This window comes from Phytophthora cinnamomi (genome assembly GCF_018691715.1).
Source record: "Phytophthora cinnamomi strain GKB4 chromosome Unknown Contig8, whole genome shotgun sequence".
Taxonomy (NCBI): domain Eukaryota; phylum Oomycota; class Peronosporomycetes; order Peronosporales; family Peronosporaceae; genus Phytophthora; species Phytophthora cinnamomi.
This window is the reverse complement of record NW_027150941.1, coordinates 431,774-454,607: the sequence shown is the minus strand read 5'-3', so window position 1 is coordinate 454,607 and position 22,834 is coordinate 431,774. Positions and strand designations below refer to the sequence as shown.

Here is a 22,834-nt window from a genome sequence, read left to right as displayed (position 1 = left end):
CCCAAAACTGTAGAGGGAAAGCGTTCCCGAATTATCAGATCTGAGTCTGTGAAAATTATGCGGGGATACAAAAGCGATAGTGTAGAGACCGGCTGTATATTACGAACGCTACGCGGAGACTTGTTGCGATGTGAAAGGCTTTTGCTTCGCGCACTCAGAACTCCACGGTGTACGTGGTACAGTACACATGTACAGGTGCGGTCTAAGGTCCGACCTCGGCGTGCATACAGTGTATATGTACATTTCTGAATGCCAGCGGTGTCCTCCGGGGCATCGCCGAGCAGAACGTGTACTGTACAGTACAGTAGCCGCCTGCGTTCGCTGCCATGTATCTAAGATTGGCGCCGGGTGCTTCCTCCGCAGTCGCCACAACTCCAGCATCATGGGATACGCTGACGTAGCCACGATCCACCTCCACGGGTCGAAGGATAGGGCACAACACGACCTTTAGCTCGCTACACACTACTCAATTGAAAATGCTATCGGGTCAGAGGTGCGGCGGTCGTGCGAGCCTGTCCTGGTGGCCACCACCGTGGTGGTCCTAGCTCGAGCTGTGCGGTCCGTTCAACGCGGAGATTGGATCTACCGCCGATGACGCGGTGTTATCTCTGTTGCTTAGCCTAACTTGTGTACATACTAGTAAGCACTAGTACAGGCGCGTTGGTTCCGTGGGGCAGCTTGCACTATGAGTTGCCAAACTGGAGAAAATGACCAAATCGGTATGAAATCGCATTTTTAATGCTAAATCGGTATGTTTCGTGACTGAGTCGGTATGCACAAACCGGTATGTGCGAGAATATTTGCTGATTGGTAGAGCTGTAGTCAAAGTTTGTAAGAACACTGTTCTACTTTGTTGTGTTTAGCTTGTGTGAGTTGTTTACTATTTCCAGAGAATTATAGTGTAATAAATTATTGTGGTTAGGTATTTTTTTAAATACTTAAAAGAGTTCAAAACTAAAAAAAGTAAATCACGTACTCTCTCGCAAGAAAAGTTATCGAGCTCTATCTAGAAGCGTTAGAACGTGTATACCGAGACGGTGCGCGACAGTCGATACGAGTGCGGCATCGCTTGACACTGAGTGCGAACCACTACACTTGCGCGTATAAATTGCCAATTCGCCCCCTAATGGCTACTCTCGAGACGCGAGGAAAGATCGACACAGTGTTCAGTTATTTCAATGAAGTCTGTTCGGTGACCAAGCATTCTTAGGTATTCAAGGATGTAGCGATGCAGCTACTGTTAGACCAGGAAGGCCACCGCTTTTAACTGCAAAACGCGGGCGGCCAGATCAGGAGGAAAGGATGCAAATGAACCATACGGAAGGTGCAAGCAAGAAGACCACAACCGACGGATTTGCAAGAAACGCAGAACTGTTACTAAGACCACATTACTTTAATTAAAATAGTGACTCGATTGGTATGCGATATTTTACAGTACCGGTAACACGTTTTTTCACTCAGTTGTGAAAGCTTGATGTATAATACCTATTGACACTGCCTCCTCTACGGGTGCGGCGAGGAGGGTTACAAGTCTGCCACTAATTCGGTGGCCACGCGGACATTCAAGCATTAGGAGGCCCCACCAAAAGAACAGCGTTAAGGCGAAGGTGAGTTCACTCGCGAAACAGACGCATGCACCACGTCTAATCATCTACTCTACTGTGTAGCGATGCAGCTGCGTCTGCTACTGTTAGACCAGGTATCCTGATATGGAGAGGAGGCAAGTTCGTCACATCCTACTGTACGGCTATGAGTTAACTGACTTTGATCTGTTTATTGTATGTTGCTAGAATGGGTGCATCAAATGAGAGCAAGATGCGTGACGATCCAGTGTTTGATAGTCATGGGCGCGCGGTTTGAGCCGTGGCTGTTAGGTGAGCGCACTCAGCGCGTTTCGCCGGAATCAACCACCGCGGCGTCAAGCAGCGCGAGGAGCTACAGGTACTGTGCCAGCGTGTGCTCGATTTTATTTACAGTAGGAGGACCAAGGCCATGCAAATAACCATACGGAAGGTATACAATATGGACCAAACGTCGATTTACATCGACATGCCAGTGTACTACTTTAAACGGAGCTATTTGCAAGAAACGCTGGCTACCAGAGCCGAGCTCGAACGTCATCCTGCCCACCGCTCGGACAAGGTAGTGCTCACGGTGCAGGCGAACGCGTATTGCGACCAGCACTGTGATCCAAGAGGTTCGTGATTTTATTTCAGTGTCGGTGCCTACTGTATGACTTACAATTTGTATGATAGGTGTGGAGGCCATCGGTCTGTGGCCCATAGTGCTTCTGCTCGACAGCGTCCAAGCTTGCACCAATCCCACGCAGCAACGCAGTCTTATCGTGGTTGCTGCGTGGTAATCTGTGCCGGTCGATGTGATTCGACGTGGTTTCGTCAAGGCTGGGCTCATTCCAGTCGGCCCACGCTCGGACACCGGTGCATTTGTCATTAACAAGACGGAATAAAAATTGCTTTTCGGCGAGGAGGGTTACAATGTAACGTCGGACAAAAATTGTGGGTCGGACAAATATCTTGTGGTCTCCGGTACCTCTAGGAACCTGTAGACTTGTTGAGTCGAAGACAAAAGGTAGAATGAGCAGACTATGTGGGTACCGGTACTTCCGCAGAGGCTCTGACCTTCTTGCTCTGCCGTCCAACCGTAGCAATGACTGGTGATCAAGACTGACTTCGGCGAAGATGGTGTGCAGTGCACCGAGTCCGAGCCCTCACCCAACCGCGCAAAAGTTACATCCACTAGTCATGCCCAGCAGAAGTACACATTTCACTGACAGAGCAGCGATAAGCGAGGCATACCGATTCAGCATTTAAAATGCGATTTCATACCGATTTGGTCATTTTCCAGCCAATCTAAGCTACAGTAGTTTCCAGCAACTTGGCTGTACGGCACATGTAAGCTCTAAAGTGCCATCGGCTCAAGTTATATTATTACTGTGGATTTCCAAACACTGTAGAGGACCACTAGGATTGTTGTTGTTTTTATCAAGCAGTAGAGAGGTACTACTGTTATTTTTTTAATTGTTTAATAAATTAAAAAATACATGTGCTTAACGTTAGGCTTTTTAAGCCTAAAATGACAAAGGGCTTACGTTTTTGAGCCTTTAGGGGAGGGTATGTTCAAAGTCATCAAGTTTGCACTTTGTCACTTTCGAAGTTGACCCCAGCTGAACACCTTAGCCTAGGTATCGACAGCCGTACCGTGTAGAAGTTCCTTTGGTGTGTAGGGTCGATGCAGCGCTCGCCCTGAGTGCCACCGGCATACCGCTAACAAAAATAAAAGTCAATGTATCCACCCAAGATAGCCTGTGAAAGCAGCACGATTGTGAAGCTGTAAGCTTCAATTGGGGACCCGGGCAGTGAACCCTGGAGGTCTCGCAGTTCAAAGCAGGCACTATGGCATTTATATCAATGCAGCTCACTGTCTTATTGAGCTGTCTGTCCGCCCTGGCGAGCTGTGTAGATACAGTAACACAATGCGAATACACTTCACCAAACCTTGATAAGCTCATTTGTCTGGCGAGACCAAAATTGAGCCTATCTCGACCTCAATGGACGTGAATAGACTTTGAAGTTCCCGCACCAGCTCATAGTCAAAGCATCTCTTGTTTTGGGACAGAAATTTCTGCGTTCCGTAAAAAGTACGCATTGCTAGGCGGTCCCCCATTGGTCGGTCACGGATCCGAAAAACATCAAAAAGGTTCTAGATGGTGATGGTGGACGCCGAGCTGCAGCGCGTACGTGTGGCTCTATGGCTGCCTTTCCCGAGGAGATTTATATGTCCACGTGTAGCGCGGACTCATGGCTTCCTGTCGATGTGGTTTTCATGCTCGTTGGTGCCTTGGTTCCTGTGTAGATCGCGCATATCGCGGACCAAAAGGAGAAAACGGCCGCGTACAAGGTGAGCACCCTCGGGTACTTAGATAAGAATATTCGTATGTGAGACGCACTGACACTTGGTATCTACTTTCTATTTGTAGACTCTGCTGGAGGAGAAGCTGCAGGATCTTGCCAGTCTGAAGGCCATTGTCACGCACTGTACTGGCCGGAGCTGTTTTTAGACTGGGCTTCTATAGTTTACATTGGACTGACGAATATTGGCGTGTGTTATCTCAGTACTTGGGGAAGATGTGCTACTGGTGATCTCCCGGGCTGTAAGTGGTCAACTAGAGACTCGCCCACTTCAACGAATGCAGTGCGCTCAACTGATCGAGTTTGTTTGTTTGCTACAGGCGATCACGCACTTGGCATCGGTGGTCGCGGGCATCGACGTGGACGCGCACCCGTGGAAGCTCGAGTTCATCTGCTTTTGCCTGGCCAAGATCAAGCCGCGCATCTTGTCGTTCGAGGAGCCCGACGTCATGTTCCGCGAGTCGCTGGCGGCCATGTACATGGATGAGGAAGAGTACATCGAGGCGGCCAAGGCTCTCGCCGCCATCAACCTCGAGAGCTCCACACGCCAGTACAGCGACGTGGAGAAGGCCGAGAAGTACGTCAAGATCGCCGAGCTGTACCTGCAGGAAGATGAGACGGTGGACGCCGAGAACTTCATCAACCGCGCCTCGCGCTTCATCCACAACGTGGAGGATTGGGCGCTTAAGCTGCGCTTCCAGGTGTCGTACGCGCGGATTTTGGACTCGAAGCGCAAGTTTCTGGACGCGGCCCTGCGGTACTACGAGTTTTCGCAGTCCAAGCCGAACGAAGTGGACCCAGATGACTTGCTGGAGCTGCTGAGCAAGGCCGTCACGTGTGCCATCCTGGCGTCTGCTGGTCCGCAGCGCTCTCGTCTTCTTGGCACGCTCTACAAGGACGAACGCGTGAAGAACAGCGAACACGTGGCAATTCTGGAGAAAATGTACATGGAGCAACTGATCCGCCGTCCGGAGCTCGTGCAGTTCGAGAAGAGTTTGCTGCCGCACCAAAAGGCCGTGCTGTCGAACGGCTTCACGGTGTTGGAGAACGCCTTCCTGGAGCACAACTTGTTGGCGGCTAGCCGTGTGTACAGCAGCATCTCGCTCGAAGAGCTGGGCAAGCTCCTTGAAATCGAGCCCGCCAATGCTGAGCGTGTTGCTGCTACGATGATCGGCGAGGAGCGTATGAAAGGCAGCATCGACCAGCACCTGGGCTTTTTGGAGTTTGAGAACACGGAGGACGAAGTGCTGGCAGCTTTCGATACGCGAATCAGCTCCGTTTGTTTCAACGTCAACCAGTGTGCGGAACAAATTGAGCAGCAGTACCCCAACATCGTGCGCCCGCTCACCGCGGCTGCCGCAACGGTGACTGCTCCATAGAGCAGGTGCCTTGCCGTGAAAGGCCGGGCACAAGTCTTGGCAGTGGACCGGACAGAGGTCTAAAATTGATAAGTGATGCTCCTTTTATTCGTTCGTGGCACTTTTTCATCGGATAAGTTAACGATCTGGTGTGTTCCTTGTCACCGGCAACGGCAGTTTACTCGGTTGTGGATCACGCCTCATTCTGCAGTCTAATTCTCGCAACATTAATCGCTTTCATCTTTATTATTCCCGTTGCCTGCTTCCTTTTGGAAGGAGACGCTGTTGTTTGTCGCTCTCGATCAAAATGTAGAAGTGAATATACTAGAGCTGTTAGCCTCGCTAAACCCTGTCGCTTCGCTAGAGAAGTCACTAACTCCTTCGTCGGTTGGCAACGATCGTCGTCTGTTGCACTGTTTCCGCTGTGCTTGTCGTTGGGGTACTACCCCCGATGAGAAGCACATTGTAGCGCCAGCTACAACAGACGCCTACACACTACTGTACCATTGGAAACTTCACGCAGACCGTACGAACTGACAGCTCCCGCACATCGATTTCTGACACGCACTTTTCCCCCTTGTCACTGACAAGGGGAAGAAATGCTGACAATGTCAGCACGTAGGAAAACTCAGCGCAGCTGCAGGGTGAGGATGTCCATATTGTTACCGGTTGATGAGGACGACCAGTGTAAGCCCTATCGTTTACGTGAAGCGCTTGAGGTACTGTACACGTATCATCTGGTCTGAGCGGATACCGCACGACGCAAAACCAAGTGATGTACGACGGAATGATATATCGTGCGTGGACTTGGAGTGGGTGAGCTGGATGAGTCCTCAGACAACTAAAGAAGCTGTCCATCAATTGAGCCTGCTAGCATATTATGTGCCCGTAGTTTATGCTGGAGCATATGTGATCAAGCACCAGCGCGAATGCACCAAGCTCGGCGAGCTCAATTTGATCTTCTCTGCAATATCTTGCGTCCTGCCTCAGACCGGGGTCCGTACATGTACATGTACAGTAATCTTTGAAGATCCGTGTACCATGATCACACGACTAGCTAACTGAGATAGGCCACCCGCTTCTCAGCCACGTTCTGGCGAAGCGCAGCACTGCGACGGGAGACATCTCGACCGAGGGATTTCGTTGGGCAGCGGCACGCGTGCTGGTGCTCGAGGCGCAATGATCTGTGCAAACTGCGCGCGGTGATCACTTGGCGCGGTCTTGACCACCCGCATGCAAGGGCGATTGGCGAGGAGCGATTGCCCCTTCATCGGCGCGTCTGCTCCTTCACTTGTCCGTGATGAAGACTGAATTCGTACGAGTGGCAACAGGCATCAACTTGACGTCCTGTTGGTCCAAGCCACGTGCTACAAGTACAACTGCTACGTTTGCAACACTGGTGAGGGGATCATTCATGGTGACCATAACCCCAAGCTTCAAAGCGACGACTTGTTGGTCCCCAAGACCACCTCCGGGCAGGTAGCAGGCTCTGACTTGAGCTCATCCAAACATGCCCATTTCCGCATTTGCACCGGATCACCATGGGCACGCCTACCTCCGCCGAACGCTCCTCTCTCTCCTTCGTTGCACCGACCGGTGCTGTTGACCTTCAAAAGCTGCCGTCCCCAGTTCCTGCAGCTTACTACGACGGGCTCATGTCCCCCGCTGACCTCGAAGGTGGAGCGCTGCGACCTGGAGGCCCTCCATCTTCGCTGTACTCGCGCCAGAACCTGGGGCTAGCAGCGCACCAGATTTCGGTCGCCATCGTCTACGGCTCCATCTCCGGTGTCATTTACTCCGTGCTCAACAACTACCTCAACATGAGTGCCGTGCTGGTGGCAACCGCTCAGGCGTTGGTGCGAGTTCCGCACGCACTTCGAGTGTTCACGGGTCTCATTTCCGACTGCTATCCGATCTTCGGGTATCGCCGTCGGCCCTACATGGTTGCTGGATGGGCGATGGCTTTCGTCTGCTGCTTGATCATGGCGGTGGTTCCGTTGGGAGACCCATACTACGGCGATTCATCGCTCGAGGACATCCCCGAGAGCGAATGGACCGAGGAGCAGCAGGCGATGGTCAACTACGATGCTCCGAACAAGGGCATCCACCTCATCATTCTCTTCATGCTGGCCCACCTCGGAACGATTGTCGCCTACGGCGCTGCTGATGGTTACTTGGTGGAGTTAGCTCAGCGGGAGCCTGAGGCCATTCGCGGGTCTATCCAGACCGATATCGCCATTGTAAGCGCAGTGGCTGGTATCTTGACGTCGTTCATGACGGGCATCGGACTGAACAGCGAAGCATACGGAGGAACCTTTTCGTGGGATATGGGCTTTGGAGGCGTCATGGGCGTGTGCGCCGCCTTCTCGCTCGTCACCATTCCTCTCTGCTGGTTCTGTGTCACGGAGGAGAAGGCTCCAGGACAGCCCACCAAGGCCTTCTTCGCGTATCTGTACGACTTCATGCAGTATCGCGTGATTTACCAAGTGCTGGCGTTCCGGTTTTTCAACCACATTTTCTCTAACTTCTCGGTCACTGCAGCCAGCAAGATCAAGAGCATCTGGTCGAACGTCGAGCCCCTGAACGATGGCATCGCGAGCATGATCTCTTCCGCCGTGAGCTTTGTGGCACTCTATGCTGTGCGTAAATGGGGTCTCCACTGGAGCTGGCGCTGGGTCGTCATCGTCTGCCAGGTTCTCGTCGTCTTCATTGACTGCTTCCCGACCTTCTTCACCATTTGGGACGTGTACCGGAGTCAATGGTTCTGGCTTGGCGTTCCTCTCCTCGCGGAGGTTCCGAGCAGCATTGGTGAGTTGATCGCAAAGCTGTTCGTCATCGAGATTGCCGACCCTGGCAGCGAGGCGACCATCATGGGGCTGATCATCACCATTAACAACATTGGTACGCCGTTCTCCACCGTCATGTACAAATCCATCGATTCGCACTTCAGCATCACAGCGAAGGACCTCAAGAAGGACACGCACGAGGTGCGCATGGATGTGACTTACGCGTACCTCATCGCTTACGCGTTCAACTTGGCGTCGATCGTGTTCGTGTACTGGCTGCCGCGGCAAAAGGAGCACGTCCACGAGCTGAAGCGCACGGGTGGGAAGAGCAAGATCATGGGCATTCTGACAATCGCCTACATCCTGTTCGGCTTCTTCTGGGTCGTGCTGACCAACGCATTGACTCTGTCAACGTCGACAAGCTGCCTGCGCATTGCCGGTGGAAGTGGTTGCTAAGCTCACGGAGAATCAAGGACTGAAAGTGAGAGATCGAGAAGAGAGGTGTCGTCATGTACTAGAGAATCGAAAGTCTCTGAAATATAGCTTGCATTACTGATTCGCCTCACGACCCGGATCAGGATAAAAGTGCACACAGGTCTCCATGACCCGTTGCTATAAGAGGCCCTTCAATCACGTCCTCTACCCCAAGGTCCTGCGGCCTGACTCAAATAGACGAGGCCACCAAAGTTAACCTATAAAGTGGACCATTTATGGTATGAGATATCATGTCGCTTTTCAAGATACATGTACCGTTCTACAGTAGAGTCTACATACTGTGCGACGATTCGTAGGCAAGGTCTCGATCAGAAGACCGAAATTCCGCAACGACGAACTCCACGTACTCGACGCAAGCTTTGCGTGCTCGCCCAAGCCATACTGCGTTCATTTACAAACTTGATGGCTCTACTCCACGTGAGTCGATTCTCTGAATATCGATCCTGGTGAGGGCGACCTAGACCGGTCAGCGCTAGCGAATGGTGATGCACGATCAGCCGCTCAGATGCTGGAACGCTCCGCTGCAATCGGTTGGTCGGAGGCACGTGTCCGAGTGCTACGTGCATCAGTTCGTCTGCAGTAGCAGAAATCCCGATGAGTCACTGGAGCTTATCCTTATCCCGTGAGCAGGGACACCACGGTCCTCCAGATCACCAGCACTTTTCGCCCAACTTGAGTGGAACTCATTTCCGATTTCGCTTCGTTCGCTCACCATGGGTTCTCCAACATCGGTTGCTCGGTCTTCACTCTCCTCCGTCGCAGTCGACAGTAACCTGGCGCCGTCACCGATGCCGGCTGCCTCGACAGCCTTCTACGACGGACTGAAGTCCCCCGCTGGCCTCGAAGGTGGTGCTCTCCGAGCCGGTGGTCCGCCGTCATCGCTGTTCTCGCGGCAAAATCTAGGCTTGGCGGCCCACCAGATCTCCATCGCCGTCGTCTATGGCTCCATCACCAGCGTTATATACTCTGTACTCAACAACTACCTCAACATGAGCGCAGTTCTCGTGGCTACGGCCACCGCGCTAGTAAACGTCCCCAACGCTCTTCGACTGTTCACTGGTCTCATTTCGGATTGTTATCCGATCTACGGCTACCGCCGTCGGCCGTACATGGTGGCAGGCTGGACCATTTCGTTCATCTGCTGCTTGATCATGGCAGTCATCCCGCTAGGAGAGCCGTACTACGAGGACTCGTCCCTCAAAGAGATCCCTGAGACCGAGTGGACCGTGGAGCAGCAGGCGCTGATCAATTACGACGCGCCCAACCGCGGCATCAAGCTCATCGTGCTCTTCGTGCTCGCTCACTTGGGCACTGTCGTCGCATACGGAGCTGCTGATGGATATTTAGTCGAGTTGGCGCAGAGAGAACCGGAGTCAATCCGAGGCACGATACAGACGGATATCGCCATCGTAACTGCGGCCGGAGGCATTTTTGCAGCGTTCATGACGGGTCTCGGTCTCAATAGCGAGGCGTACGGCGGCACCTTCTCCTGGGACTTGAGTTTTGCAGGCGTCATGGGGATCTGCGCTGGTTTCTCCCTCATCACCGTCCCTCTCAGTTGGTTCTGCGTCACCGAAGAAAAGGCTCCAGCACAGCCGACGGGAGCGTTCTTCGCCTATCTGTACGACTTCATTCAGTACCGAGTGATCTACCAAGTAATCGCCTTTCGGTTTTTCACTCAGATCTTCTCCAGCTTTTCCGTCACCGCTGCCAGCAAGATCAAGAGCATCTGGTCAAAGGTCGAGCCGCTCAATGACGGCATTGCCAGTATGCTCTCTTCCCTAGTCAGCTTTGCGGCGCTGTGGGCAGTGCGCAAGTGGGGGCTCCACTGGAACTGGCGCTGGGTGGTAGTCTCATGCCAAATCTTCGTCGTGGTTATCGACTGCTTTCCGACCTTCTTCACCATTTGGGACGTGTACCGGAGTCAGTGGTTCTGGCTTGGCGTCCCGCTAATCGCTGAAGTCCCCAGCAGCATCCACGACTTTATTGCGAAGCTGTTCGTCGTGGAGATCGCTGAGGCTGGTAGTGAGGCCACCATCATGGGCTTGATTATCAGTATCAACAACATTGGCACGCCGTTCTCCACCGTCATGTACAAGTCCATCGACGCCCACTTTAAGCTTACCACGGCACAGATCACGAAGGACACGCACGAGGTGCGAACGCACGTGACCTACGCGTACCTCATCGCCTACGCCTTCAACCTCGCATCAATTGCATTTGTGTGTTGGCTTCCACGCCAGAAGGACCACGCTCACGAGCTCAAGCGCACCGGTGGGAAGAGCAAGCTTATGGGCTTCGTCACGGTCTGCTACATCACCTTCGGCTTCATTTGGGTTGTGCTAACCAACTGCTTAACGCTGTCGTCGAAGACAAGCTGTCTTCGTATCGCTGGCGGAACTGGCTGCTGATCGAACGATTCACTCACTGTAGCCTCCAGCGTGAGTATATCCTCGATTGATCTATAGAACAACGAAGAAACATGGATTAACAGCAAACTTTTGTCCTTGATAAACGCACAAGGTCTCGCGCGAGATCATCGCATCATGCTCGAGTTTGATAGATCGCTGTCGCTTAAACCGGGAGAGCTCTTCGTTTGAACTATGACCGCGATGGTTTGCTGAGCTAGAATTGGGTAGTACTGGTAGGTGTTTGTGTAGTGGGTTTGAGGTAGGATAGCCTCGTCCAGCCCGTGCAGTGGGCGGCAGGCTGATCTTCAGATTGGCAGTGCCAACCATCGAGTTGATGACACGACGATCGTAGGCTTGTTGCCAATAGAATAAATAGCAATAGCAAAAGTAAACGTCAGGTTTACGTTTTCACCAGGAAAGAAGCTTTAAGGAGTGCCATTGGTGTTCTTGTGCGAAACCCACCACGTGCGGGTGCCGGTTAATTCGTTCTAACTGACATCCTAAACTGTCCTATTTTTCCTAAAATTCAAATATTACCGAGATATAAATCGTCCAAAATCACGCTTTTTAAATTACGTCCTAATACATGTACTGGTTAAACTCGGTTTAGGACGCCGATTACTACGTGTATTACTGCAGATGACACTACTTTAGGGCATTAAGACAGTTAGACCATTTTAGACATTTGGTACAACCCAAGGAACCATAATAAAAAACTTACTATTCTACTACTTTCTATATTTAGGACATTAGGACAATAGGTCGAACGCTGCCCCAGGATAGTACACGAAATGTTTGCTGTAACTCATTCGACATTTTTGGAACGAAATAAAGTTGGTGATGCCCTACAGCCTGTAGGCTATTACGTAATCCCACTGCAAATTTCAACTATTAAAAAAATATATTTGACGAGTTGCAATACCACCGAAAAGTATATATTTGTATAGTATTATAGCAATTACACACTAATCAAAATACAAACACAATATTAATTTCACAACTGACACCAATAATTCAAATACAAGCGTAATACTGATTTCAAAAACTACGCGTCATCACACACAGATGCAATTTAATTGAGGAGGAAAAGCTGGGGACTAGTAGTCTCCGCACCACGTCGGCGAAGGAAGAGACAGAGGCGCCTTCGTCTTCCAGCGCCTCGTACGATGATACTTCCTCAACAGCCCAATTTGCTGCACCCCCGTCCTTTGAAATTGGCGAGGAGGCCGAGACATCAGGCAGTACTATCTCCACCTCCACACCCTCCGTTACCACCGCCACGTCGACCGACACAAAGTGCAATGCCCGCAAGCGCAACTAAGACATCAGAAGGGAAATTGACTTTTGCGTGTCACTGTCACTGTGGCAGCAGGAAGCTCATGGAAAAATGAATGTATTTGTGCTGTGAATCGCTGACCGTCTTCGATAAACACACATGGTGCAAGTATGAGACCGCAGACGTGGGTTTGACTCGTAGCTCTAAAACAAAATCACTGTGTTCCCACCATCACATCGACCACACTGCTCCTTGTCTATTGCCTACCGCGATATTTGAAACTCACGCACACGCACTAATGTGCAAGACATGGCACAAGAATGTGCCCTCGGAGGGTCCGCCGATGTACCGTTCCAGACCCGCAAATCTCCACTTAGTTATGTTTCTTGTCGCTGTCACCCTTGCCATGGTCCTTCTTGTTATCGTTACCTTTGTTCTTGCTGTTGGAGCTCTTCTTGGCCTCACCGCCGTTCGTGCTCGAGCTGCTCCTGTTGCTTGGGGTGGACGCACCGCTGCCGCTAGTGATGGCGGGGGTGGGGGTGGCAGGTGACGTCGAATTGGACGACGCGCCTGTGGCCTTGGACACAGCTCCGTTCACATTAATGTCACTCTCCGAGTACTGGCACAGAGGGGCCTTGATACCGTTGCCCAGCTCCGTTGGCTCACCATTCGCGTTGCCCTGCGACCACGCGCACACGGCGTAGCTGCTGTCGCTCGATTTGATGTAGATATTGCTGAGCGTGGCCTCGTCACCGTAGTTCTCGTTCACCGTCACTAGGCTCACACTCGGGTTCACCACCAAGACGTTGGAGACCGTCACCTTGCGAGGCTCGTTGCCGCACGTACCGCACGATCGGTACAGCTTGCCGAACGTGTCGACGTAGAAGCCGTCGATCTTCACCGTGCCGTAGCCGTTGTGCTGGATCACCTTGTCGTCGGCATTGCGAGCGCCGCCGCCGGTGACCGTCGAGACGCTGGATGCGGATCTGCCCTTGATGCTCAGGGCGTCTTCGCACACGTCGTCCCACCACGCGTTCTCGATGGTGCAGTCATTGTTGTCGCAGTGGACGCCTTCCATTTGGTCGGCGCCGATGACGGCGTTCTTGAGGGTCCACCGGCCTCCACGAGGAACACAGCGGTCGACGAGCCGCTCTCAGTCTGACCCTCGCACGAAATGTCCGAGCGCTCGTACGTCTTGAGACCACCGTCGAAGACCTCGCCAGCCTTCACCGTGTACGGCTCCGTGTACTGCACAGTACCGGCGCTGGTGGGCCACGTGCCGTCCGGGACGGATGCAGCCGAGGTGGAGGCGACAGCGCAGGCGGCAACAACAGCAGCGAAGGTCTTGGCCATTTTGGATGGAGATCGTGTGGCGTTGTGGCTAGGATACGCTTGTTGCTCGTGAGGCAAATGGGAGAATGAGGTGAGCTGGGCGCGAAGGCAAACCCGCCGGACGCCCAGGAGGGTGCTGCCGCTCGGACAAGCGAAGGGTATAAGGGCAGGTCAGCCAGTCCGGGCCAGCCGGCTCAGTCTAACTTACATGAAGTGGTTGCCTGTAAGGTAGTCGCAGATCAATTAGTCCACACGGTCCGTACTAGCGCTCGGAGTCCAAATGGCGAGCCCGCTCGATCAAATCACTCCACGTGCTACGGTAGAAAAGTAAGCGGCCCTAACACTTTTGCGTTCATTGAGTCCAATTGTCTATGAAGAGGTGTGTTTGATCTCACGAAAACCGCGTCAACTTGCGATATATGCGCATGAAAAATAAACTCTTGGCTGTTTGGGTGGAGCAATCGCCAAACGGGTGGGGAGTTGGCCATTTCCATATGGTCTCACGAGCTGGTACGGTATCGGCGATGACTGTAGCCGTCTGCCTTGTAATAGTCACGGCTGACAGGGTGTCTACGTTCGGTGTTATCTTCTCGGACTGGATGAGCCACTTCCAAGCTCGACTATTTAGTGTGCACCATCTGCTGCGCCTTCCAGCAGCCGCTAGGCAATCTCGGTGGTAATACTGTACAGATCTGGCAAACTGGCGATGGTGAATCTGGCTAACTGGCGATAGTGAATCAATTGCTGCAAATCCAACGATACCAAAAGCTGCATTCTGGCGTCCATCTACAGTACAACCACGTGTTCAACGGTATTTTCTTGTTGCGGTGACAATGGGTACGGCTTTCCACAAGACGACAAGCTGTGGCTTGCGCCATTGTTTTTCGGTTTTGTGGGATGCAGCCTGCATAGCTGAAGTGGCGAGTGTAAGATTTATACAGCATATAACTACCAATAATGAGAATATTGGCACGATAGAAATTGCAAGTGTTTTGCTACGGTACGCACTATAAAAATAAACTGCGCCAGCTGCTGATGTCTATTAGTTTTGGTTTTGCTTTTTAGCGCACGTCATCATCTATTCGTCCATTCTCGGTGTGTAGGCAGCAAGTTCACTGTATATTCATTAATGCTGGACAATCCAAAAAACACGATGGTCCTGCACGTGGTTGTAGATGGACGCCAGAATGCAGCTTTTGGTATCGTTGGATTTGCAGCAATTGATTCACTATCGCCAGTTAGCCAGATTCACCATCGCCAGTTTGCCAGATCTGTACAGTATTACCACCGAGATTGCCTAGCGGCTGCTGGAAGGCGCAGCAGATGGTGCACACTAAATAGTCGAGCTTGGAAGTGGCTCATCCAGTCCGAGAAGATAACACCGAACGTAGACACCCTGTCAGCCGTGACTATTACAAGGCAGACGGCTACAGTCATCGCCGATACCGTAGCAGCTCGTGAGACCATATGGAAATGGCCAACTCCCCACCCGTTTGGCGATTGCTCCACCCAAACAGCCAAGTGTTTATTTTTCATGCACATATATCGCAAGTTGACGTGGTTTTCGTGAGATCAAACACACCTCTTCATAGACAATTGGACTCAATGAACGCAAAAGTGTTAGGGCCGCTTACTTTTCTACCGTAGCACGTGGAGTGATTTGATCGAGCGGGCTCGCCATTTGGACTCCGAGCGCTACTACGGACCGTGTGGACTAATTGATCTGCGACTACCTTACAGGCAACCACTTCATGTAAGTTAGACTGCGCCGGCTGGCCCGGACTGGCTGACCTGCCCTTATACCCTTCGCTTGTCCGAGCGGCAGCACCCTCCTGGGCGTCCGGCGGGTTTGCCTTCGCGCCCAGCTCACCTCATTCTCCCATTTGCCTCACGAGCAACAAGCGTATCCTAGCCACAACGCCACACGATCTCCATCCAAAATGGCCAAGACCTTCGCTGCTGTTGTTGCCGCCTGCGCTGTCGCCTCCACCTCGGCTGCATCCGTCCCGGACGGCACGTGGCCCACCAGCGCCGGTACTGTGCAGTACACGGAGCCGTACACGGTGAAGGCTGGCGAGGTCTTCGACGGTGGTCTCAAGACGTACGAGCGCTCGGACATTTCGTGCGAGGGTCAGACTGAGAGCGGCTCGTCGACCGCTGTGTTCCTCGTGGAGGCCGGTGGACCCTCAAGAACGCCGTCATCGGCGCCGACCAAATGGAAGGCGTCCACTGCGATGACCACGACTGCACCATCGAGAACGTGTGGTGGGACGACGTGTGCGAAGACGCTCTGAGCATCAAGGGCAGATCCGCATCCAGCGTCTCGACGGTCACCGGCGGCGGCGCTCGCAATGCCGACGACAAGGTGATCCAGCACAACGGCTACGGCACGGTGAAGATCGACGGCTTCTACGTCGACACTTTCGGCAAGCTGTACCGATCGTGCGGTACGTGCGGCAACGAGCCACGCAAGGTGACGGTCTCCAACGTCTTGGTGGTGAACCCGAGTGTGAGCCTAGTGACGGTGAACGAGAACTACGGTGACGAGGCCACGCTCAGCAATATCTACATCAAATCGAGCGACAGCAGCTACACCGTGTGCGCGTGGTCGCAGGGCAACGCGAATGGTGAGCCAACGGAGCTGGGCAACGGTATCAAGGCCCCTCTGTGCCAGTACTCGGAGAGTGACATTAATGTGAACGGAGCTGTGTCCAAGGCCACAGGCGCGTCGTCCAATTCGACGTCACCTGCCACCCCCATCCCCGCCATCACTAGCGGCAGCGGTGTGTCCACCCCAAGCAACAGGAGCAGCTCGAGCACGAACGGCGGTGAGGCCAAGTAGAGCTCCAACAGCAAGAACAAAGGTAACGATAACAAGAAGGACCATGGCAAGGGTGACAGCGACAAGAAACATAACTAAGTGGAGATTTGCGGGTCTGGAACGGTACATCGGCGGACCCTCCGAGGGCACATTCTTGTGCCATGTCTTGTACATTAGTGCGTGTGCGTGAGTTTCAAATATCGCGGTAGGCAATAGACAAGGAGCAGTGTGGTCGATGTGATGGTGGAAACACAGTGATTTTGTTTTAGAGCTACGAGTCAAACCCACGTCTGCGGTCTCATACTTGCACCATGTGTGTTTATCGAAGACGGTCAGCGATTCACAGCACAAATACATTCATTTATCCATGAGCTTCCTGCTGCCACAGTGACAGTGACACGCAAAAGTCAATTTCCCTTCTGATGTCTTAGTTGCGCTTGCGGGCATTGCACTTTGTGTCGGTCGACATGGCGGTGGTAACGGAGGGTGTGGAGGTGGAGATAGTACTACCCGATGTCTCGGCCTCCTCGCCAACTTCAGAGGACGGGGGTGCAGCAAATTGAGCTGTTGAGGAAGTATCATCGTACGAGGCGCTGGAAGTCGAAGGCGCCTTTGTCTCTTCCTTCCCCGACGGAGCGCTTGTCTCCTCGCTCACATACGATGAAGTTGAAGCGGCCGAAGCGGCGACGCTGGTTTCAGAATCCGAGCTTGACGAAGGTGCAGTCGTGTAGGCGCTGATGGCACTCGCGCTACTCGTAGTGGATGCCGCGAGACTTGAGGCGGAGGAACCGACCGTAGAAGCAACGTTGCTCAAGACTGTGGATGCAGAAGTTGCTGAAGATGTCGAGGTGGTTATGTTCGATGAAGTGCTAGAGGCCGTTGAAACATCCTCATTGACGTGGATGTCACTTTCCGAATACTGACACAGAGGGTCCTTGATACCGTCGCCAAGTTCTGTCGGTTCACCGTCTTCGTTGCCCTCAGACCAGCCGCAAACAACGTAGCCATCATCGCCCGACGAAATATAGATGTTGCTCAACGTGGCCTCGTCATTGTAGTTCTCGTTCACCGTCACGATGCTCACGCTCGGGTTCACAGCGTACACGTTCGACACAGTCACGAACCGCTGCTTGTCACCACAAGTGCCGCACGATCGGTACAGCTTGCCAAACGTGTCGGCGTAGAAGCCGTCGATCTTCACTGTGCCGTAGCCGTTGTGTTGGATGACCTTGTCGTCAGCGTTGCGAGCGCCGCCGCCGGTGACCGTCGAGACGCTGGACGCGGATCCGCCCTTGATGCTCAGAGCGTCTTCGCACACATCATCCCACCACACGTTCTCGATGGTGCAGTCGTGGTCATCGCAGTGGACGCCTTCCATTTGGTCGGCGCCGATGATGACGTTCTTGAGGGTTCCACCGGCCTCCACGAGGAACACAGCGGTCGACGAGGCGCTCTCGGTCTGGCCCTCGCACGTAATGTCCGAGCGCTGGTAGGTCTTGAGACCGCCGTCGAATGTTTCTCCGGCGGCGACGGTGTATGGCTCAGTGTAGTAGACGTCGCCCTGGCTGGTGGGCCAAGTTCCATCGGGGACGGAGGCAGCCGAAGCGGTCGCGAGAGCGGTAGCAGCGACGATAGCGAAAACCTTGGTCATGTTGAATCGGGGTTGGAGGCAACTGCGAGTGTGCTGTTTGTGAAGCAATTACAAAAGTGAGGAGACTGCACTGTTGCTTTCGACGGAGTCGGTGCGACGAACAGGAATTCACTTCGTCCCCTTGCTGTTATGCCCTGCCAGACGAAGTCGCAAGGACACCGTTCGCCAAGGATGATCGGGTGAGATTGAGATAGGGCACACGCATGTGCCTCAGCGCAGCTTCATGCCACACGCTGCTGGTGACCGTAACCTTTTTCCTGTGCCTCCCGCCCAGCTTGTCCCGGGGAAGTCTACGACGACGGACTGCAGACTCCGCAGTGCAGAAACTAGTCAAAGCTGTCGATTAGTAAAACCCGGTAACAAAGCGGAGCCCGTCCGAACAGCTAGCGAAATCGGACAGGTCTACGCATCGGTGACAGCATGAAAGCCCACGTAAGGTTTACTTGCGTCTGAAATGAACGCTTTCTCTAATCCCCCGTTGTAATTCCTAGGCTGCGATTGAATGCTCCGTCGCCTAAATTAATTAGCTCGAGTAATTAATCCGCTTTTGATCGCTGGTCGATCGAGCAAACGGTTAATCCACATGGTGGTTAGGCTAGCGGATGCACTCCGTCGATATCCTCGATGGGAACGGGCGCCTTGAGGGTTCGCAATCAGAACTATGAGGCTGGTGTAGACACCTCAATCCTATCGATGCCACGACAGTGGGTGCTGATGGATCATGCAGTCGGCCGCACCGCCAGCGCGGCGGAGTATCAGCATCTCGCTCTGAGACGACTGTACGACGGGTGGCATTACTAGCGTAGTATATTATACAGGATGCAACATTGTCGCTTTCCAGCAGGCAGAAGGATCGAACATTCGCTTAGAGGCTCTAAGTTCGAGAGATGGAGAACCAGCTACAACTGAGTTAAGCTCAAAACTGTGCTGTATTTCTAAGTACATGTATCCACCTACAAGCTGTAAGCTAGAACATCAAAAGGAGCGCGCTGGCTCCTTACCTTTTCACTGTCTGCCACAAAAGACGCATCTCAAACTTAAGCACATCAATGGATCTAGAAAGCTCGAACGTTCCCCACTTAGTCGTCGTTGTCATCCTTGTCCTTGTCCTTGTCGTCATCATCATCGTCGTCGTCGGGACTCTTCTTGTTGCTCGTATCGTCACCACTGTCCTTCTTCGACTCCGAGTTCGTTTCGGTGGACTCCGAGCTCTCCTGCGTGCTACTGCTGTACGAGCTGGTAGACAAGCTCGGAGTGGCTGTCTCGTCCTGCGATGTTTCATTAGTCGATGATGCACTGCTGGTGGTAGTAGCGCTGGTCGAAGTTGATATCAATGTCGAGTTTGACGACATGCTGGTTGCGGACGAACCATCTCCATTGATATGGATGTCACTTTCCGAATACTGACACAGAGGGTCCTTGATACCGTCGCCAAGTTCTGTCGGTTCACCGTCTTCGTTGCCCTCAGACCAGCCGCAAACAACGTAGCCATCATCGTCCGACGAAATATAGATGTTGCTCAACGTGGCCTCGTCATTGTAGTTCTCGTTCACCGTCACGATGCTCACGCTCGGGTTCACAGCGTACACGTTCGACACAGTCACGAACCGCTGCTTGTCACCACAAGTGCCGCACGATCGGTACAGCTTGCCAAACGTGTCGGCGTAGAAGCCGTCGATCTTCACTGTGCCGTAGCCGTTGTGTTGGATGACCTTGTCGTCAGCGTTGCGAGCGCCGCCGCCGGTGACCGTCGAGACGCTGGACGCGGATCCGCCCTTGATGCTCAGAGCGTCTTCGCACACATCATCCCACCACACGTTCTCGATGGTGCAGTCGTGGTCATCGCAGTGGACGCCTTCCATTTGGTCGGCGCCGATGATGACGTTCTTGAGGGTTCCACCGGCCTCCACGAGGAACACAGCGGTCGACGAGGCGCTCTCGGTCTGGCCCTCGCACGTGATGTCCGAGCGCTGGTAGGTCTTGAGACCGCCGTCGAATGTTTCTCCGGCGGCGACGGTGTATGGCTCAGTGTAGTAGACGTCGCCCTGGCTGGTGGGCCAAGTTCCATCGGGGACGGAGGCAGCCGAAGCGGTCGCGAGAGCGGTAGCAGCGACGATAGCGAAGGCCTTGGCCATCTTAACTCGGAGTCGGTTTGGATATTGTGGAGAAGTTGGCAAAATTGAGAGTGAGGCAACAAACCTCCATAAAAATCCGTGAGCAAGGGGCTCTTGCCACCTTGTCAAGAGCACCCTCTCAGTTTTACCTGCGCCACCGAGAGAGATCACACCCTGGCGATTCATCCTCAGGGATCGGTGGATCGGTCATGATTTTAGTCACCCAGCTTGACCCTCGATTCGATTACAGCTGGCGAGCACTCAGCCCACGGGAGCCTGGTGAACGAGACGCGGGTGTTATTCGCCAGTGCCGATGCCATCTCTAATAACCTTTAGTCGTCGTTTAGGCGAGCGCTAGTCGAAAGAGATAGCTCAAGCATGATACCGTGCTCCGAATCTTGGTGGAGTCTTTGAACGGCTGGGCGACTGGAGCAGCACGTGAGTCGAATCGGGAGGCCATAAAGGCGATGTGGCTCCCACTGCCAGTGAGGGGTACAAAGATAAGATGTGAAAGGAATATGTGTTACTATTTTTTACAGACTCGCGACGCGGAGAATGGTTTGCGCTGCTTTCCGTCCCCGTAGCTCTCGCACATGATGACCTTAGCGTTGTTCAGGATATCGGAGATCGTCGACTGTGCTGGAGGGCGCTGTAGCTTAAACGTCGTCATTGCCCATGCTGCAAGCTCAGGCTCGGTCATACGTGCGTGCTTGGCAGCCTCCTTGATCAGCTCGCGCTTCTGTGCTATCTTCATCCAAGCGCCCATCGTTCACGTTGTCAACGTCTGTGTGGTTGTGATGCTGCCTAATTCAAACGAGAACTGGGTCCCATCAGGCTTCATTGTTTAAAAAAATAAGTAATAAGACACTTTTAAAATTGAGAATAGGTTACGTGATAGTGAGAGCGAAATTCACTAATCGATTGCATGTCGACGCGAGAAGATCTGCTCGACCAGAGAAACGCGGATGCTGAATCGCGGCACTTTTTGCACCGAAGAGCCTTTACGACCGAGGCGAAGTATCATACATGGCAACTTTCAACGCCTAGTGCATGTTCAGACGGCATTGCACCGGTTCCCATAACAATGGATGTACCTACGAAGCCGGAGCCTTAATATTCGCCGGCAATGATAGAACGTACTGTCATGTGGCTAAGAACTGCTGCAATAGAGAGTCCTGTACGTTTAGTAGTAGTTGCTTGGTGTTGTCAGCCTCACTCGCGATCCATGGCAGCCACACTCGAAAGATCAAATTAGAACGCAAAATAGGCGAGTTCGGCAGAAGCCTAAACTATGATAACACAATATACCTCAACCGGGCTATCATGAGTACATCAAGAACGAAACCAAGAGGAGCAGCTCCTCAAGAAAAAAGTAGCGTTTTTCTAATCGGAAGAAAGCATCGGGATACTGGAAGCTGGAGATAACAGCTAAAATTACTTGGGCAGTTTTGGCCTTCTGTGTTGCTGACGTCCTAAGCTTCAGTCAACAAGTATGTTCCAAAGCGCGGTGATCCGAGACGAGTACGAATTCACGGGCCACAACTCGGCGTTGGGCGCTGTCTGCTACAATCGGCACCAGGACTCATTCGTGTCGGTGGACGAAACATGTTTGCGGCTTTGGCGCGCCCCAGGCGGCCAGCTCCGACAAGTGACTCTGCCAGCGCGGACGTCTCGGTTTATTCAGGCCATCGCCTACATCGACGCACGCCAACTCTTTGCGGCCTCAGCCCTTGACGGAGCTCTTCGATTGTATGACCCGAACCTCAACGAGCTAGCGGCGCTGTTCACGGGGAGGGGCACAGTTCTTAGTATGGTATTTGATGGCCAACACAATCGACTGCTCACTGGAGGCGTTGACGGCTGCGCAGCGTGGCAGATCAAGCCAAAGCCCTCAGGTATGCCGGAAGGAGCGCTCAACGCCCACTACGAGTTCACGCCACTGCCGAAATTCTTCCACGGCACTGTCGTCTCCAATTCCAGACGAAACAAACCACGTGGCAATAAACAACTCAAACCATCAAGGGCTTCAGTCGAGCGCGCAGCTTGGGTGGAGAGTATGCAGTTAGGCCCGGAGAGCACGCGGCTGTACGCGCAGACTCGCCAATGGATCGATGTCTTCAACACGGTCGACGGGACGCACCTTGAACGCTGGGACGACTTGTTTCCGGCTGAGCACGGCACATTGACTGCCTTCGTGGTCCAAGAGCGCGCCAAGTATCTCGTGTGCGGCACCAGCAGCGGCGTCATTGTCGTACTCTCACACCATCCGATCTCGATCGTCCACACTTTCAAGGATCACACCCAGTCGATCACAAGTCTGGCAGAGCACACGATTTCACGCCTTGTGATGTCGAGCTCGCTTGACGGGTCTGTGAGGCTTTGGGATCTCGAGGCTCGTCGTCAAGCGCACCGCCTGAACGTGGGTCACGGCATACACGCGTTGCAGTTGCTACCTCCACCTAGCATACCCCAAGCAGCGGGCTCTGTGTCCCGTACAACTGAGGTCGAACTTGCAGGCCGATTCTGCTGTCAACTGCGCAATACCATTAAAATATACGACATCCAGTCCATCTTGAAAGAGCATCAGCCGTGCCTCGTACCCGTCAGCATCTTGCAGCGCGTGGTGTTCCCCACTAAAGGTGCGCAGAGCCCCCAGCCCAC

The 22,834-nt window shown here is 53.1% G+C and overlaps 3 protein-coding genes across 3 annotated transcripts; 2 read left to right on the top strand and 1 right to left on the bottom strand.

Annotated features, from left to right (window-relative positions):
- Nucleotides 1–3,724: 3,724 nt before the first annotated feature.
- On the top strand, nucleotides 3,725–5,308 carry IUM83_11667 (putative COP9 signalosome complex subunit; the record flags this gene model as incomplete). Its single annotated transcript, XM_067936240.1, has 5 exons — nucleotides 3,725–3,754; nucleotides 3,874–3,918; nucleotides 3,998–4,055; nucleotides 4,134–4,171; nucleotides 4,250–5,308. 5 exons carry the CDS (start codon nucleotides 3,725–3,727, stop codon nucleotides 5,306–5,308), a joined length of 1,230 nt encoding a protein of 409 aa, XP_067798522.1.
- Nucleotides 5,309–12,628: 7,320 nt separating this feature from the next.
- IUM83_11665 (uncharacterized protein) lies at nucleotides 12,629–22,783 on the bottom strand (the record flags this gene model as incomplete). The annotated part of the gene is made up of 3 exons (XM_067936238.1): nucleotides 12,629–12,874; nucleotides 22,642–22,706; nucleotides 22,774–22,783. The coding sequence occupies 3 exons, from the start codon at nucleotides 22,781–22,783 to the stop codon at nucleotides 12,629–12,631; spliced, it is 321 nt and encodes a 106-aa protein (XP_067798688.1).
- IUM83_11666 (WD40/YVTN repeat-like-containing domain) lies at nucleotides 21,666–22,359 on the top strand (the record flags this gene model as incomplete). Its single annotated transcript, XM_067936239.1, has 2 exons — nucleotides 21,666–22,072; nucleotides 22,347–22,359. 2 exons carry the CDS (start codon nucleotides 21,666–21,668, stop codon nucleotides 22,357–22,359), a joined length of 420 nt encoding a protein of 139 aa, XP_067798612.1.
- Nucleotides 22,784–22,834: the final 51 nt, after the last annotated feature.